Raw genomic sequence first — 19442 nt, forward strand, 5'->3', positions numbered from 1 at the left:
TCCACTGGAGCAGTTCTTTCCTGACAGCTGAGCACGCCCAGCCAAACTGCAGGCTGTGGCATTCCCAGATCCCAGGTTTGGCTACTGCATCCCTGCACGGCAGATGTGATGAGTCATATAAACAGTTCACAAGTAAGCCCTGCTGTGAGGGTTCAGAGAAGAAACTGTATGGCTCAGGGTGGATGCTGTGTCCATGTGAATCTAGGTCTCAGTTTGTGCCTTTGGTAAGAAGGGATAAGACCACCTTCCTAGGATGGTGGTTTGGAGGATGAAATGAATAATATAGGAAAGTCTTTTGTCTCTTTACTAGACTGTGCTGATGCTTTAACATTTTTATTATTGATTTATTTAAAAATATTTTTTTTATTGATTTCAGAAACGAAGGGAGAGGGAGAGAGAGATAGAAACATCAATGATGAGAGAGAATCATTGATCGGCTGCCTCCTGCACCCCCCACACTGGGATCGAGCCCGCAACCCAGGCATGTGCCCTGACCAGGAATTGAACTGTGACCTCCTGGTTCATAGGTCAACGCTCAACAATTGAGCCATGCTGGCCAGGCTATTTATTTTTAATCCTCACCTGAGGATATGTTTTTATTAATTTTGAGAGAGAGAGAGAGAGAGAGAGAGAGAGAGAGAGAGAGAGAGAGAGAGAGAGAGACACACTAATGTGAGAGAGAAACATCGATCCATTGCCTCCCTTATGCACCCTGACCAGGGATTGAACCTGCACCCTTTTGGTGTACAGGATGATGCTCCAACCAACTAAGCCACCTGACCAGGGCCTGATGGTTAAAAAATTTTTTTTTTTCTGATATGGGAAAGACAAAAACCTCATCTTTATATGCTCACTAGGGTCCCTTCTTGGCTTAGGGCAATGATGGGCAGTCATTTTTTCTTGGATAAGAACAATCACAGCATGAGTATGCCGGCTATATACTCTTGTCTTTGCATCTCTGTACTTAGCCTAGCTCAAATGCTGAATAACACTAAGGTTTTTCTAAAACCAAATTAAATGTGAATATGTTTCCAAATAAAAACCTTTGCTATGAAAATAGGAAGTTTCTTCTACTGGATAGACACGAATAAAAGAGGAACTCATTCAGATGATAGTCTGTAGAAATGGATGGTAAAATTAGTTTCTTTTTAGGCAGCAGTTTACTTAGGGTGATTGAGTGGAATCAGGGCTCACAAGTCTAAGAGCTTCACAAGTCCAAGAATGATTGGCCAATTTGCAGGAAGATGATAATTTGTATATGAGATAGTCCCTACTGTACCATTGGTCACTCAATCCCCAATTACTAAGACTCACGTGTTTTTTCTTTTGTCTACTTTTTATTTCTCTTCCTTCTTTTTCATAAATATGTCTCATTTTGACCGATTCCCCACTGTCTTTTGGACCTCTGCTGTGAAGGGTTGCTAGAGGAAACAAACATAATAGCCAATGTTACTTTGTGTGGTGTGTGTGTTTTTTAAAGCAACTCTGGCAAAATGGTTGTGGGAGAAATTTGAAACTCAAACGGTTTGCAGATTTTCCTGAGGACTTAATTTATACTTGTGGATCTTAATTATTTCAAAGACCGAATAATTTCATAGTTGATTTGATAGTTGAAAAGTTTTATATTCCTTAGTGTGTGGGTAGGTAAATGCAGATCTAATGTTATTTAATTTACGCTGAATCTTCGACGATTTTTCTTAAGAGGGCATCAAATTTGGAGACACACTGGATGGATGGAGCTACACGGAGACACAGGATGAAGAGGGTGAGCTATTTCCTAGAAGCAAACTAGGCCCTGGGAGTAGCTGCCTTTTCTCCCCCGCCCCGTTAGAGTTAGTGACTCAGAGGCTGCGACCCCTCCCTTTACTATGGAGCTGAATTCTGTGTCTGGTTCTTATTCAAAACAAGCGTCCAGGAAAGGGTGCAAAGGGACTGTCCGCATTTGACAGCTGACCCCAAGGCTGAGCAGCCTTAGTGAATTCCATAAGGAGTGTCATTCAGCAGTTCTTGATTTACAAAGGTCGTTGTGATGCAAGGCCCAGGGGAAGAACCAAGCAAATATTCTTCCTGGAAGATGGTGGGGGTTGGAGAAAGGGGAAGAATGATGTTGCTCGCAGGGTGGGGTGAAGAGAATTTGGTACATCTTTAGACTTGGACAGGAAAGAATATTTGGGAAGAGGCCAACTGAGAGATACAGCATGGCCCTCGCTGAATGGTAATGATGTGACAAATAGCGACATTCAGAGTTATCCAGATACCAGAGAGAACAACTGGCAGAGAGTAAAACCATTACAAGACGTGCAATTACACCTCTCACTGCTTCATTATCACTATATTTCATAATATTTGTCTGGAAAGACACACAAAACCTACCAGGTTAAATTAATCTTAATGCTCAATTTTAGTTTTATTCTAATTAAACAATTTCAATTTAATTAATGCGAGCACAGAAATTAGTCAAAATTACAAATTTAAATGTTGAACTTTAAATCAAAGGTCCTCCCTACTCCCTGACTCCTGTAGAAGTACTTTAAAGTGTTTGCCTGTGAAAGTAGATGGGAATTTTAACCTTTGCCTGCATTGTGAAGGACAGAAGTTAGAAAAATGTGCAGCCTAATGTTACTTCGGAGCATAGACGGAAGCCCTGGTTTAATCCTCCCCCTCACCCCCCACACTCACACAATACTGCACGCAGTCTATGAAGATAAAATCTGCAAGGTGCACTTTTGCACGACATGCTTTTGTTCCTCAGGATTCCAATGCGTTTGGGTCAGTCTAGTGGACATTAGCCTTCTATAAAATATCCCTGTAAAATAGGAACCGCACACCCATTTCCTAAGCCACATATTAAACTCTCAGTCCTTCCCTTCTGGTTGTCCAGCATTCTGCCGCTCATCCCGCTTTGCCTCTCATTAGCTGTGTGGCCACACACGTCATTTCACCTCCCTGGGCTTGGGCTCTTTTATTTGGAGATGCTGCGTTATAAAAATGATATACTTTTTATCTCAAAACACAAAGTCCCATCTGAAAAATGATGGGGTCTGGAGTGGATAATCTTTAAAGAAATGAACAGCTCAAGTATTTGGTATTTTTATAACTTTGAAAAAACACTGACATCTTAAAATGGATTTGAAAATGGCATGGGGTATATGTGTCTGAGTCACCCTATAAAGACATTTAAATAGCTGTCTTCTCTCTTAATAAAAATCCAAAGTAGATGGACTCCAGAGATCAAAAACTGTGAAGAAGAAAAGGACCCGGCAAGTGAATTCCGCCCCCCCCCCCAAAAAATATAAAAGTATATGTGTGTGTGAAATAAAACTATAATAAAAGAGATGTATGTTCATTTTTTTTTTGTTTTTAAAAACTTGTATTGGTGAATCATACTTAATAACAGGTCTGTAGTGTCATAGATTCTTAGTCAAGAATGTGGTATGCAATGTAAGCTTCTATTTTATCGCTCTCATCCATAAAATAGCCACAAACCCTTTTCCCACAAGAAGCTTTTACCCATGACTCTCCATCTTGACTTTTTCCCAATTGTATATGAGAATTATTTGATAGCAATCAATCCACTATCACTATTTGGGGACATTATAGGAGAACAGCAGAGTAATTTAACAATATAGTTGATTAGTGTAATAATCATCATTAAATTTTGTAATGATAGTGGGATTCCCCTTACCTTGGCTAATGACCATGGCAATCCATTTTTTGACTGCCAGTGGCAGGAATGGTTTTTGAAATATTAACTTCTGCCCCATGGGAATGACACTTAGCCCATCACATTTAATTTTTGACCTTCACTGAACAGCATGATCCTAATCCCTTGATTTTATAATCTTAACTAGGAAACATTAAAATATGGATTGACTCCAGTTGGCAGGAATCTTTATGTTCTTTTCACTAAAAAAGCTATAAATCCAATAGCTGACCTTTTATTTCCAGGTCACAAATGACACCCACTCACTTTTGTCCGTTCACGTAGGATTTATGGTAGGGTCTACAGGTATAAGCCTTGAAAGTTGAACTTTAATGAAATGTCTTCCAAAGATGTGCATTTAACCAAAAATTTCCCACAAAAAAATTAGCAATGGCCTTTTAAAAAGGGGACATATGTAATACTTTCAATAATAAAGATTAAAAAACAAACACCCAGCTGTTATATTCTCAAGTTCATTGCTAGCCTCAACAAAATCTATCTTTCACCTGTAGTAAGTTTCTTCTAATAGCATTGTTTTTCTAAGTCGACAAATAGGCTTGTTGGGAATGATACTAGTGCCTTAGTTCCCCAATTTAGATTTCTCAACTGAAAGATTTCTGAAATGTTCTCTTTGCCATCACCACAATTTATCCATCTCCAGTTAAAAAAAAAAATGTTCTGTGTCCTTTTTCACAGAATCAATTGTATTGATGGGAGGCGCTCTGTGTTGTCAATCAGGGAAATGTGATTTGATGGGACCCCAAAGCCGTGAGATGAGGGACAGAATATCAAACTGGCTCAGGTCCACACCATCTGAGTGAGATCAATGATTCCCATAATACACTTCCTGTTGTGCAGCACCCGAACTGTCACAATTAATAATGTAGCAGGAGCTGATTAACTTAAGTAAAGTGCTCTCTGCTGTGTAAACACATAAAGATCTATGAGGCAGAAAAGGGGGGCAGAAAAGAACAAAACGTCATTTTTATTTTTCATGTGGACACGTTCTCACTTTCCATTCTTCTCTTGTAACAATTACTGTACCAGCCACTCTGAGTCAATAAATCGATCTGGGTCTTGATGCAGCAGCAAAGCAGACTGATCTGATACACCATTATCTGTGGTGGAGAGTGGGGGTGGGGGCTGGGGTGCATTCGGGGCGGGGAGGGGGGCAGAGGGCAAAGGGGAGAAGTCAGCAAAGGCAAGTCTGCGTTGCTCTAGGTAGGTCATCCATGCTCTGCCTGGAGCTCCTCTAAAGATAGATGCATATGTGGCGCGCACGCGTGTGTGTGTGTGTGTGTGTGTGTGTGTGTATGTGTGCACGCGCATGAGTGCAGGTGTGTTGGGAAGGGATAGAGATAAAGGAGCCTTCAACTCGGTAAAGGATACAGCCTAAGTAATACCGTATGCATCACTTATTTGAAGTCCCTGCGGTATTTCAGTCACTCACACCAATCTGCAATTCAATGAGGATCACCACCCCATTAGAACTAATCATGTCAGCTGTGTATCTGACAAAATAAACATTTGGAAACTGTGCTCCTAGGTTCCTAACTTGTTTTTGCACTGGGATTTTTTTTCTTTTCTCCCTCATTCAGCATAAAGTTTAATAGTTTTTTAATATGAAATTATAACATACAGAGAAACTCTCTGCATGCATTCCTCAGCGTATTTTTCCTCACAACCAGAAAATGCAGCTGTTCACTGAGCTTTAACTTGCTCCTTGGGAGTATGCTAAGTATGTTCTTAATAAATAAATATCATTCCACTAGCTAATGAGTGAATTAATGGCACAATTTATGGAAAACGGACGAGGGAGGATGTGGGGAGAGGAGACTCAGCTCAGGGGGAAAATTACCAGATCACCTCTGGGGTTCTTGCCATATTAACATTTCTGTTTCTACTGGCAATCACATGTCCACAGTCCTAACGATGAATGAGCTGCATCCTGCCTTAACTCTGGTGCTTACAGAGGTTCAGTTCTAAAGGGTGAAAAGCAGCAGGACACATCAGCTTTCCATGGGGCAGGGTAGGGTGTTGGGGGCTTTACCTGCTCACCATGTTGAATTTTCATAACACTCTAAGTGGAATGCAGAAATTAATTTATAATTTTGTAACTGTGACATCCAAAGATCAGAAAAGCTAAAATCTGCCCCAAGGTCACTGTACTGGTCTGCTCGAGTTGCCAAAACAAACACTATAAAGTGGGAGGCTTAAACAACAGAAATTTATTTTCTCACAGTTCTGGAGGCTGGGCAGCCCAGGATCAAGATTCTAGCTGCTCTGGTACCTTAGGGACCTCATCCTGGCTAACAGACGGCTGCTTTCTCCCTGAGTCCTCACAAGGCAGAGAGTGAGCAAGCTCTCTGAAGTCTCTGCTTCTAAAGGCACCCATCCCATTTTGAGGGCCCACCCTCATCTAAACTTAATTCCTTTCCCAAGGCTCCATCTCCAAATACCATCGCATTTGGAGCCTTGAGGGTCAGGGTTTCATTTCAGTATATGGATTTGGTAGAGGTGACGGAGGAGGCAGAATTCAGTCCAGAGCGGTCATGAACTTAGATAAATCAAAATTAGGTCTGTCTGGCCCCAAAGCTTATGTTCTCTCTTCTGCATTATACTGCCCAGGAGAGATGGGTGTCTCATGACAATAGGTCTTAATGCTACTACCACCTGTAAAATCCTGTGCCTAATTAGTGTCCAACCAAGCTAGGTTAAGGTTTCTTCACACAGAGAGAGCCCACTATGCCCTTCACCTGCTCTCCATTCCACAGAATGAAGTCCAAATGCCATGCGTTGTATAAAGTATGAATGTGTTCATGACTAACCCTAACTTAGCCTCATTATTCAACATCCTCTGTCATTTACTTGTCCTAATAGACATACCAAACAGGGTAGAGTTCTCTAAACACAGAGTGCTATTCCTCTGCATGTTCTGTTCTCCTTCCCTGGAATGGAATGTTCTACCTACCCAATATATTTGTCACCTTCAAAACCAGCTTATCAGGAGCTCATGTGTCATCACCTCAAGAAGTCTTCCATGATTCCCTGCTTCTCCCCAGAGTAATTTACCTGCTCTCTGTACTGCTTGCAGATTATACATATTTCAATTTTTTCACTTGCCCTACCTTATTATAATTTGTACATTTCTCCCCAGAAGTCTATAATAAGCAATATAGGGATTGGATACATATACCGATAGTTCCCCGTCTGGCCTAGTGTGGTGCCAGGAACGTAGTAGGTGCTCAGTAAACTCTGGTTTCTTTCTCCTCCCTCAGGTCAATCACAGAGCTGACAAGTCAGGGGGATGAGCCAGGAATCAAGGTATTCTGACTACTAGTTCGGTGCTCCTTTCCTCTACCAAGATGTGCAGGTCCCTACTAATGTGAGTTCCCTTACTGGACCTTGTACTGTCTTTCCACACCTACCTTACTCCCCAAACATATATGGCCAGGAATCCATGGAAGGAGGACTGTACTTGAGAGAGGCAGCTGTGTGACATGAGGACTGGCCTGTAGTTTCCCCAACTACTCAAGGCAGTGGAGACGCTTGGCATATCCAGCCTTGGAAGGCAGCCCTGGGTGCTTCCCACATGGCTGAGGCAGTGCTCTGTGGCCCGAGGGCACCCTGTGCTGTGGATATTTGTGCCTGGGCTGAAGCTCCATTCTCCCAACACATTCAGACTCTGGGGAGGTCGGGTGTCAGGGTGAGGCATGCAGGGCCAGGACAGCCTGTCCCAACCCAATGAACCGGGTGTCCCAGCTCTAACACAGGGATCCAGCTTATCAGGAGCCCATGTGATTCATTAGTTAATGTGTAAAGCATTTGGAAAGTGAAAAGCCAATTAGAAGTGCTAAGTTATTTTGTCTCTGCTGTAAAGAAAGAAATATGAAGCCTGAGGAAAAATTCTCATGCAAATATTCTAGGGAGGCGTGTGTTGTGGAATTTAACGCAATGAATAGGCCCCATTGAAAGGCTATATCCCAAAAAGGAGGCCACGGATGAAAGAATGTGCCTTTTTCCTCAATAAACAAACAGAAAGGTAAACAAGGGGTGTGAGAAAAGTGGACGGGAAGAATCATGAAAACCTCACATTGAACAATAGGCTCTGGCCTTGAAACTGTTAGTAGAGCCTTCAAGGTCTTAGACTCATTAGGAGGCCTGGGAAGGCCTGAGTCTGAAAGGAACCTCTCCTACCTAACATGACGGGGTCTTGGTTAGAAGGGGAAGCAAACCCCTCAGGTCTGGGACTTTCACAGGCAGGGGCTTGATGGAGAGTGGGGACACCACCGGGACGGCCTTCTCTCCTCAGAGTTCACACTGCAGGGCCAGTCAGCTCATTTTCCTGTTCTCTGAACTCTGTTGACTCAAGCTCAGCAATACCAGGCTCTTTTCTTTTGCAAAGGAAGCATCTGGTTCCAACTCATAAAAGAGAAACCCAGAACCTATTGCTGACTGTGTGATAAGCACCTGGGAGGGCACCCGGAGGGCACCGTTTCACAGGGCTCCCCGCAGTTACAGAGGCCTTTACGTCCTCCAGCTCAGCCTTCTCGGAGGCCTGGTTTTCCAGGAGAGCGCGGACCCTGCCTCCTGGGAGCTGGTCTGCACACAAAACTCCAGCACTCCTGCCCAAAGCCTGGACTCAAGCAGAGGGCCGAAATGAGATGATCGCTACAGCACTCATACACATAGCACAGGTGTCTCCTGGACACATAGGGAGCAAGTGTGGAGGAAAGGATCTGTAAGGAAACAAGCAGCAAGAGATAAAAGGAGCCAAAACAAAAGGAGTCAAGTATAACAAAAGGAGTCAAGTGTAACAAAAGGAGTCAAGTGTAACAAAAGGCATTGAAAAGTGCACGGACCTGATTGGGGAGTGGGATAAAAGGGAACATGTGCACATGGTAAACAGTCTACCCACTGTCTATTGCCCCTTCTTCCTTGGGGGCAGTTTTGTTTAGGGAGGACAATGTGAACAGTTTTAGGCAATGAGACCCTAAATAGAAGTTTGCTAAAAGGAAACAGGGAAGGAGCATGGCAGGGTCTTTATTCCCTAATATAAGAGGAATAATGGGGAATGATAATGGGTATGATGCCTGGAGCTGCAGCAGCCATCTGTCAATCAGCAGTACCAAGCATGCAGATACAAGGTTGGTAGAGCAGAATATGAGAAAGAGCATGGGCTCCTGCTGACATCATGTAGCAGCCAAAACACTGCCAACAACCACTCATTGACAGATTTGTTATGTGAAAAAGTAACCTGATTGGCTTGAGCCATACGTAATTGGCTTTTCTTATACAGGTAGATACTATTATTGCCTTCATTTCATAGATGAGGAAATTGAATTTTTTAATTTTTAAAATATATTTTTATTGATATTAGAGAGGAAGGGAGAGGGAGAGAGAGACAGAAACATCAATGATGAGAGAGAATTATGGATAGGCTGGCTCCTGCAGGCCCCCTACTGGAGATCCAGCCTGAAACCCGGCATGTGCCCTGATCAGGAACTGAACCTTGACCTCCTGGTTCACAGGTTGCCACTCAACCACTGAGCAACACTGGCCAGGCAGGAAACTGAATTTTAAAGGTAACATGTCCAAGATCATTCATATAAATGGCATAGCTAGGATGTGAAAACAGGTCTTCCTACTCTCTGACTCATGCATGACATTTTCTTTGTTCCCCCAAAGAAATCAGATCATAAATAACAAGTACCTTTCCCTTAGTATCCTGAAACTTCTACTGATCAGAGCGTTATTATCAAGACCCATCTAAGGACTGGAAGTTCTGAAGGCAATTCTGCAGTTGATACTATGGCTTTCTGACTACATTGCAAGGCTATTATCAAACTCTGATCTAATTCTTTTTAACTCTATACCAATTCACCACTTCTTTTTCAACCTGTCCCCCCAACTTCATTTTCTGTCCCACTTTTCCCACAATCCCAAGGGCTAATTTCATGGACACCAGATTTTTAGTTTTTTCCTTCCTTCCTCCATGAAATCTAAAATTTTCTGTGAAATCTCCTTATTTTCCACTTCTCTACTGCCACTGATCTTATTTTAACAGAGTCATGGACCACTTAATGATGGGGAGAAATAAGAAATGCACCATTAGATGATTCTGTCCTGGTGTGAACATTACAGAGTACACTTACACAAACCTGGATGACATAGCCTAGTACACACCTATATGGTATATCACCATTGCATATGTAGTCCTTTGTTGATTGAAACATCGTCACTTAGCACATGACTGCACTGGAAAGCCAGCAAAAAGAAATCAGTATTTATCAAGCACCTATTGTGTGCCAGATTCCATCTAGGCACCTTAATTCTTCCAACAGTCATCAATTTGCTTCAACTAAGAAACTTCCCCAAATCTTTTTGGAGCAAGTCAAAAAACAAACCAAAAGGCTAAAACCCAACTAAAACGTGGTTAAAGATGACAGGATTACTGAAGTATTAAGAACTGAGAGAAAAATAACTGATGCTCTAACTTTGTCCAGAAGTAAATTTTGTGGCTGAGGACGTCTAAAACATGCTGCCAAATTAAAACTCGAAAGACAAAGGTCTGTTTATTGAAGAATTTATTTTAAGAGTGTCTCATAGCCTGTCAGTGAGTCAGCTGCCAAGTATATGTGAAGAGAATGTGTCAAGAAATTATAGGCTGGTGTGGGAGCTGGGAGCACTGCTGCCCACAGGAGTTTGGAGGGAGGGGAAGCAGATTGTGTGAGTAACTCATCTCACGAGGTGTTGCTTACTCTTCACCACTGATGACTGGAGCTGAGAACATAAGAGAAAAAATGACCCGGCCTCGCCTTTCCCTTCAGATTCTGGGGGACACATTCGCTTGCTGCCAGTCCTTAGATCCTCAGAGATTTTGTTTCTCCTTGGGAAGTCTCTGCTTCCTTGGGGAAACAATTTAGCTTAAGGGGAGAATGGTATATGGGGAAGAACCAACATGCCCAAGTTAATTAGGCTTTTGGGGTACCTCTAGGGCAGATGTTCAGTGGAGGAATCCGTTAGGTTATCACCTTGCAGCAGGGCAGGGTGAACCTAATTTGCTAGATGACTGCTTTAGATCTGGCATTTGGCTGGTAGGTTCTGCCCATATCCACACAGCTGCACATAGGACATACTGGGAGGCTCGCCCAAGTCCTTCCAGACAGGGTGCATGCAGGGTAGTGTGGGCTCTGGAATCAGCTGTGGGTTTGTGTCCTGGCTCTACTGACTCCTGGCTGTGTGGTACTGGGGAAATCACTTCCTTCTTTAAACCTCAGTTTTTAAATCTGTAGAATGGGAAAAATAATAATAATGACTCTTCCTACCTCAAAAGGTTGTTCTTAAGATCAAATGAGAAAATACTCTGTAATCTAGGAAAATACTATTTAAATATGAGTTTAGTTATCAACCAAACAAGAAAAGCTATCATTTAAGTGTTTAATAGATGTCAAGCATTTCCTTTCTTTACATTAACAGAATTTAAGACTCAAAACAATCATAGGAGGTATAATAAACCAGGCTATGGAAAAACTGAATTACAAAAACAACAACAACCAAAGAAACTTCGTCTATGTGAAGAAATAAAGCTCTGACCAAGATCTGGAAAAAAAAAAAAGAGCTTACAATCTCAGCTGCTCTGCTATCTGGTCTCTGGGTGAGGTTAGCTGTTCTCACAGATGCAGACTAATATCATTAGTAAAGGTCTTTTTCCCAGGCAGGATGAGAGAATGAGCTCAGTCTTGATTTTACAGATGCATGAACTAATAGGCAACTGGGGCAGGTCTTCAGAAGAACCAAGCAAAGCAGGACCCAATTTCTAGGCTTCTAATTCCTTGATGTAAGAGGATGAGTTAATCATAGACCATCTTAAAGAGAAACTGGTCAGCCACCTTTCACTGTAAGCAATTAAGGATGCAGATAGTGTTTGGGAAAGGAAAGTCTCAGAGACAGACTGGTTCAAATCCCGGCCACCTCTTTACCATGGGACAAGTGTACTCCTCTCTCCTCGTCTGCCAATTAGGGTTAAAACTACAACCTTGAGGGCTCTGAGTCACAGAACCTGGCACAGATGGGTGCTTAACACAGAGTACTGGTCTGACCAACTTACTTTTTTCAAAGTCAGGAGTAAATGGAGTTTTATTTGCCATTTCCCTCTAGTCTTGGGAGTTTTCAGCTGTATGGGCTTGGAACTAAATTGCTCAAGTGCAGGTCTAACTAGAAGGGGAGGACACATTTCCCCGCCCCCCTCTATGGAAATCTGAGTTTCTTGCCTTTGCAACCTTCCAGCTGCTCCTTGAACCACTATGTGGTACTTAACCTCCTACAGGCAGGCAGTTCAGGTCAGGGTGGGGAGGAGGCAGGGAATGGCTTCAGCTAATTCAAATGCAACCTCAGTGAGCTTATTCAGTGCCCTGGGTGAGAACATTACACCAGGAGCGGGTGTTTCTTGGAAATGAGTGGTGAAGGAGCTGCTGGCTGATACACCAGCAGCAGGAAAGGATTCTGATTTATCTGCTTGGTCCAGAGAAGACAGGACTCAATATATCTCTCTTTGTAGGATGGGCTAAAGCCTTGTCTACCAGCTCATGGGTTAATTGGCAAAAATGAAAAAGGTAAAGTGTATAAGAACCAAGATCATATCATGAGACCAAAGTTAGACAAGGACAGAAAACTGATCTAGCCTTTTCTTCCCTTTCTACTCTCAGGAAAGTTCTACCCAACTCTCATTATTGTAACTGGTATCGTGCTCATTATTGTTGTTATCATTGCCATTACTCTTGATCTGTTTCCTCTACTAGACTTTGAACAACTTGAGGAGAACTGTTTGTCCCTGCATTGGGTAGGTATTGGGAATATAGTGAAAAACGACGAGTGAGCAAGGAAAGGGACTTAGGAAGAGCTCTGCAGATTGCCTATGTCTTGGTCTCTCAGGCAGAGCTTCAGGAACACGACACACAGAATGGCAACGCACTGAAATGTCTCCATATATGCCACCGTCCCATGTACCTTGTGCACCCCCACCAAAGGCAGAGAATGGGTGCCACACCCATTCCTGAGCTCTAGGTCAGCAGGTTCACCACACAGTGAAGTGTGGGCTTGTGCCTACATTTGTAAATTTCATGACGCAAAGGCAGTCACACTGCTTGCAAGTCAGGCAGCTAAATGATTTATTAAGCAAAGGTTACAGCACCTGTGCCTTTTTGTCAACAAATCAGGCCCATGCCATGCCAAGCGATTCTTCTAATAACCCAAATGGTAATTTGGTTTTAAATAGCATTTCAGATACCATGATTCTGTTGACGCAGAACAGTGATAGATTTGGGTGGCAGGAAAGAAATGCCTGTTTTTAATATTGTTTGCACTCATTTTTCATTTTAAAGAATTAGTCCTCGTTGAAGTTCTGCAGGTTAAGCATTTTATTTGAGCATTTGATTAAACTAGAACCTGAATCAAAATGAGTTCTTTGCTCAGTCCTTCTGTGTGGGAATTGGTATTCCTATTTATTACCTGATGATGAAATATTAACATTTTTTCCCCTCTAAATAAATGCCTCCTCTTAATGGCTCTTGTTTTCAGGGATCAGATTAAATTATGAGATGCAATTGAAATGGTCATTGGCTTTCTGCTGTCTGAAATGACGGCATGTTCTCTATTACAGCATTCAGTGGGCGTGCAGGGGACACGGATAGTGTCCAAAGTGAAGTAAATGCTCGATGCCCCAGAGACTTTCTCTCTGTTAATATCAACTGTCATGGGGCAATACTGGGAAATGAGATTTGGGGTGGGATCAGTGGTTATGATATCTCAGGCTTGATGGGTGTTCTTGAGGCTGTGGGGAGGTGGCCACCCCCCATGTTAATGATGAGTTACCAAATGGAGAGGGAGGAGGGAAATGAGAGACAAATAATGATAGTAGCCGAGGTAGCAGACGAGTGAGGCGGAAGCATGGGATAGATAACTTGGCAGGGATATTCGAACAGAGCCGAATGCTGGGGTGAGATACACAATGCAATTGGAATGCATTTTGAAAGAAAACTACCTCAAGGCAAGGCTAAAGAGAAGGCAATTCTGTCTCCGTGAAGGGAGGAATTCTCTGGAGAAAAAAATAGACTGGAAGGGAAGGAGGAGGAAAAATGGCTTTCAATTATCCATGTTATCTTTCCCTACCAATCATTACAGATGATGAATAGGTGCAATAAAAGCCAATATTCAATTTTTTCCCAATTTACATGGAAAGAAGGCCATAATATATTGTTAAGGGGAAGAAACAGCAGGTTACCAAACAGTGTATGTAATATGATCTCATTTTTGCAATGTATTTGTTGCATAGAAACAGTCTGGATGAATTTATACAGCAATGTTAACAGTAGGACTACAAGTGATTTTTATTATTTTTCCCATCTGTATTTTCCCACAATTAACATGTATCATGACCGTAATAAGGAAAAGTCATTATTTTAAAGCTTCCTTATGAATCATTTAGATTCAGCCAATAAATGCTGACTACCCACTATGTGCCGGGCATGAGAATACTGCTCCCAGAGAGGTCGGCACACTATTACAGTGGATCCTGTTGGTAAACAGTCCACTTTTCTAGGCTGTTTTACAGAATTTTAGACTCTTAAGAGGTGAAAGGGCTGTTGGAATTTATTTAATGATTACGTTTTAAAAAATTTACCATCTTAACCATTTTCAAGTGTACAGTTCCATGGTATTCAGTACATTCACAATGTCGTGCAACCATCACCACCACCCATCTCTTGAATTGTTTCATCTTGCAAACCGGAAACTTTGTACCATTAAACAATAACTCTTCATTCAATCCTTCCCCTGGCTCTGGCAGCCACTATTTTACTTTCTGTGTCTTTGAATTAGACGACTTTTGGTACCTCACATAAGTGGAATCATACAGTATTTGTCCTCTTGTAACTGGTTTGTTACAGGCATAATGCCTTCAAGGTTCATCCATGTTGTAGCATATTGCAGAGTTTCCTTCCTTTTAAAGGCAGAATAATATGCATTATACCATTTTGAAATGATAGCTACACAATAAAATGTATATGCCAGATTTTATCCATTTATCTGACAATGGACACTTGGGTTGTTTCCACCTTTTGGCTATTGTAAATAATGGTGCTAAGAACCTGGTGTACAAATATTTTTTTGAGAGCATGCTTTCAGTTATTTTGGGTTTATACTAATGATTAAATTTTAATACAATCTCAAATTTAAAAGCAGGGAATGTTCCAGAAGTATTCCTGAGAGTTGAGCATGAGTCTCTGAATATCAGGGCAAGGTGCTCACCAGCTCATGAGGCAGTGCAGTACAGTGGTTAGAGGGCATAGGCCTTGGGAAAACCAACAATCTCTTTAGAACTCAGTTTCTAACTCTATAAAGTAGAGATAATTATATCTATTGTGTTGGGTGGCTTTTGTAAAGGTTAGTTAGATAAGTTACCTAACATACTTAGTAAATAAAATGAGTAAATTTAAGTTATCTATAAAAAAATTCTTTTTTTTGGAAAGAAAGGTCTTATAATAAAATGGTAACTGTGTAATTAAAATATCTGTGCATATAAGCTCTATCCGCTAAAAAAAAAAGCAGAGACCATATCTAATCCACCTTTTATAGGTTGATGCTTCAGACTTTGGGAATATTTCCACTGCGAACTGGTCTTTGGGAGAAAGAAAGGCCATTTTATTTTACATTTGTTTATGGATTTATGTGCAGGATGTCACTTCTGCATTTGTAAAGCTCAAGTATCTGCTTGGTGACTCTTCACTTTTTACTTCTCCAAAGACAGAAAGCAAAATTTTGTTTTCCCAGAAAACTTTTCCTGTAATTCAATTAATACAAATTTCATGTCTTAGTAACAAAAGGGTCAATACAGAAAAAAATACAAGCTTGCCTAGAAAATTACGAATCTGCAGGCCATGTTCAAATTATATCTTTAAAAATTCTTGTAAAAAAAACCAACACAAAACAAAAAACCCTCCTGGCTGGTGTTGCTCAGTGGTTGAGCATCATCCTATGAACCAGAGGTCAAGGTTCAATTCCCGGTCAGGGCACATGCCTGGGTTTTGGGCTCAATGCCCAGTAGGGGGTATGCAGGAGGCAGCCAATCAAAGATTCTCTCTCATCATTGATGTTTCTATCTCTCTTTCCCTCCCTCTTCTTCTCTGAAATCAATAAAAAATATATTTTTTTTAAAAAAATCCCTTTTCTGAACGAATGTCTTTTCAAAAAGCAGCTTTTAAAAAAAAGTATGTCATTATTTTTACTATCTATATCTATACATGTCTAACACTTTAAATGGTTCCAGAATGTGGTTCTTTCTTTTTTAAGAAGAGTTAATATATACTCCAGAAAATTAAAATATTTAGAGCACATAATTTTTACTTCAGAACATATATATCTCTATACCTCTATATCTCTCTATATATATTTATAGAAAAAAATACAACTTCCATCAGCACAGTTTCTCATAAGATAAGTGGGGATGGCTTTCTTCCAGCCAAATGTGGCAGGTGTCACTGTGATTAAGAGAGAGAGAGAGAGAGAGAGAGAGAGAGAGAGAGCGCGCATTTAAGCTGCTATCCCTATGATGCCAAATATTTAACAGAAACCAAGAAGTTCAGTTCCAGATGCCAATATTGGGTCTACATGACATCATTCATCCAGATGCGTGAAAAATCTGGATTTTTAAGAATTGAATTTTTGTGGTCAACAACATGGAGACCCAGTTTATGGGTTAAATAAGGCATCTGTGAAACAAAGCCATGTTGCGATGTAACACATTTTGATGTTAGACAAACACAGTGAATGGAACACAGTATTATTTCAGTGCTGTGAATCACTGCTTCTTTTAAAAAAACACTACGTAACATACACATAGGACATTTCCAAACTGCATTTTTGAGGTTTTTGATGAAGTAACCTGAGTACACTGGGGCTTTGAGAAAAGAAACCATCCATTATTATAGCCACTGTCCCCAGTTCTCCCCTCCCATTGAACTTGAACGTGTGAACCCAAAGTATTAAATGAAACATTCTATTTTAATGCATCTGAGGTAATTATTCAAATTTACCAGTTAAATATTTGAAGGTATGGGAAAGTAAGCAATAAACTTGAACAGTTTTATGGGAGGGACTGAATAGGCAATGCTAATCCCAGATGCCAAGTACTGGCCTGTTTCAGGAGAAACAGCAGAAGTGGGAAATTCAAGAGTTAACCTTCTCTCCTTCTCGCTCCCCCCTCCTCCCAGCTGCCTCCTCTGAGGCTGTACTTTCTGTGACCCTGCTTCAGTGCAGGGAAGGCTTCAGATGCAATGCAGTTTAACCCGTGCTGTCGACACAGCAATAAAGTAAAACCCTTTATGGAGAGAGCACATGAACCCAGCAAATGTAGCCCATTCACAAGCACCTGGTCAGAGTCTGACAAACAAAGATGAGCAGTTATAAATCTGGCATCTGGCGATTACACACCCAGGCATATATATGCACAAAATATCCTGGAGAAACATTTTTCAACCACCATGCTGAGAACCTCATAGAGAAAATATTTTCTTTATGTCAATTATGATAATATATGGTCACATTCCAATTAGGAAATCAGAGAGGAGTTTCTTTCAAAAGTCGACTCTAATTCTATTTCACAAACCTCTAAATATCTATCTCTACAGCCACTACCTTGTACTACAAAAGTCTTTCATGGTTTCTCAATTAGCAGAAGCCATTTCAAAACTTTAAGATATTTCTTCTCCTTGACCGAAACTAGCACAAAACACAACTTTCTAGTGAAAAATAAGCTCTAGATGTCCTGGCATACTCTTTTCTCAATCACCTACCTCAATCTAAGACATCAAACCCACCTCCATCCCCTCCCACCCTTCTGCACCTCAGTCCCAGTGCCAGTGTAGCCAGGAACAGACATCCCCAGTTATTTTCTGCACCAACACCAGCAACTTAATAGGGCTCACAAACCCTTTATTTTAGAAAGTTTGCCAGGTTCCTGGGGACCCTATAATGAATACAGAAGAGTGGCTGGTTCCCCCATTCCTAGCATGCTCTCTAATGTCGCTGGCAGCCAGAGTTTATATTACAGGTTTGGTAGGGAACTACTGCCTCCTTGCATGTAGAGACAGACCCCTAGCAGAGGAGACACACTAGCTAGCACTAGGGAATCTTTCTTGCCATAGTCAAAGCAGTTCTGGTCCAGAAGCCCTCCTCTTCTGCTCCCTCAATACAAGAAGCAAAAATTGCAGGCACTTTTCCACGATTTCTGAGAACACATGGAAATGTGGCTGAAGGACCAGGACCGGAGAGGAGGTTGGGAGGAAAGGGGACCAAACAAGGGGCTGGGAAATGCAGCCTGTTGTGCGGAAAGACAAGTTACAATGCACCTGATGAATAAAACAAGCTGCACCACATACAGAAAAGATGAGAGCGGCCCACCTGTGTCTGTTGAGGGATATTTACAAAGCTTGGATCCCGTGGTCCAACACTGACGAATCGGTTTGCGGGGGAGGTGCTGGGTGTCGAGTAGGCTGTGAAGGAAGGGACACATGCGTTCAGGAAGCAGCACGAGATTGCACACAAACAACACCAAAACACACAGTCTCCCAGCCGACGCAGCTGATCAACGAGGAAATGTGCAAACACTGTAGCTAGCGAAGGGATCTGGCTAGCAAGGGCATTTTAGACAGTCAAAAAGGGAAGGGGTGTTGGTGTCCAAAGACTGTTGGAATAAAACGATGTCAAATTGGTGCTCAGTTGAGCTTTTTTCCTCCCATCACACAAATTAGAACATGCAGGACATTTGCAAAGTATACTTTCTGAGTTCAATGCAAGCTCTGAGGTCAGAAAGAGATACCCTAATTTGTAGAGCACAGGGAGAAAGAAATTAGGAAGGGCAGGAAAGCAGTTCATTTTACAATCTTGTTTTTCACACTATACACTCCAAAAAAAAATCATGAAGTGTTCCCGTGCCTCTATAGCTACATATCGAAGAGGAGTCTTTACAGAATGAATTAATGGGTCCCCAGAAAGGATGTTAGAACAAGCTGTTTTTATAGGCCCAGAAGAGAACCTAGAACAGCCGTGGGCAAACTACAGCCCGCGGGCCGGATTCGGCCCGTTTGAAATGAATAAAACTAAAAAAAAAAAAAAGAAGACCGTACCCTTTTATGTAATGATGTTTACTTTGAATTTATATTAGTTCACACAAACACTCCATCCATGCTTTTGTTCCGGCCCTCCGGTCCAGTTTAAGAACCCACTGTGGCCCTCCAGTCAAAAGTTTGCCTACCCCTGACCTAGAATCTTTCTGATGCCCAAAATGTGCTTGAAATATTAACATTTGCAGTCTTCCAGTCCTAGAACCCTTCCATTCTGGCACAAACTCTAAGATGTCACACTGGAACCGCAGACCCTACACTTCAGTTTACTATTATTTTCAAGTGTCTGGAAATTTTGTTGTTGGTTTTTATATTTAAGAACTTCACTCTACTTTACTGCGGAAGAAATTCACTGGCTTTGGTGTTTCATTGGCTCATAAATCCAAATGTACATTTTTTTTTCGGTGTCCTACACTTCCTTCTTTATAAATCCAAGGATTTATTCACACTCTTTCTTTGTACTAGAATTTTCACAAAGACCATTGCTTAATTTCAAATTTCTTAACATTACTTGTAAAAGGCCTAAGTTTTTTTGGACTGTCTCTAAACACACATCATCT

At 41.5% G+C, this 19442-nt stretch overlaps 1 protein-coding gene across 13 annotated transcripts in view; it reads right to left on the reverse strand.

Moving 5' to 3' along the window:
• NFIA (nuclear factor I A) overlaps positions 1-19442 on the reverse strand; it is a 379515-nt gene that overhangs the window by 22469 nt on the left and 337604 nt on the right. For 3 of the 13 annotated variants that reach the window (XM_059689359.1, XM_059689360.1, XM_059689368.1), the window contains 2 exons: positions 18161-18252; positions 13959-14702 (listed from right to left, as the gene is read on the reverse strand). The exons of 3 other annotated variants lie outside the window; for them this stretch is intronic. In XM_059689359.1, the coding sequence (XP_059545342.1) occupies positions 14661-14702; positions 18161-18252 (134 nt within the window). In that variant the 3' untranslated portion in view covers positions 13959-14660. Of the gene's footprint in view, positions 1-13951; positions 14703-18160; positions 18253-19442 lie in introns of those variants that run through there. 7 more of the 13 variants (XM_059689354.1, XM_059689357.1, XM_059689362.1 and 4 more) reach the window with 7 other exon arrangements.

The sequence above is a fragment of the Myotis daubentonii genome, chromosome 3 (assembly GCF_963259705.1).
Source record: "Myotis daubentonii chromosome 3, mMyoDau2.1, whole genome shotgun sequence".
Classification (NCBI taxonomy): Eukaryota; Metazoa; Chordata; class Mammalia; order Chiroptera; family Vespertilionidae; genus Myotis; species Myotis daubentonii.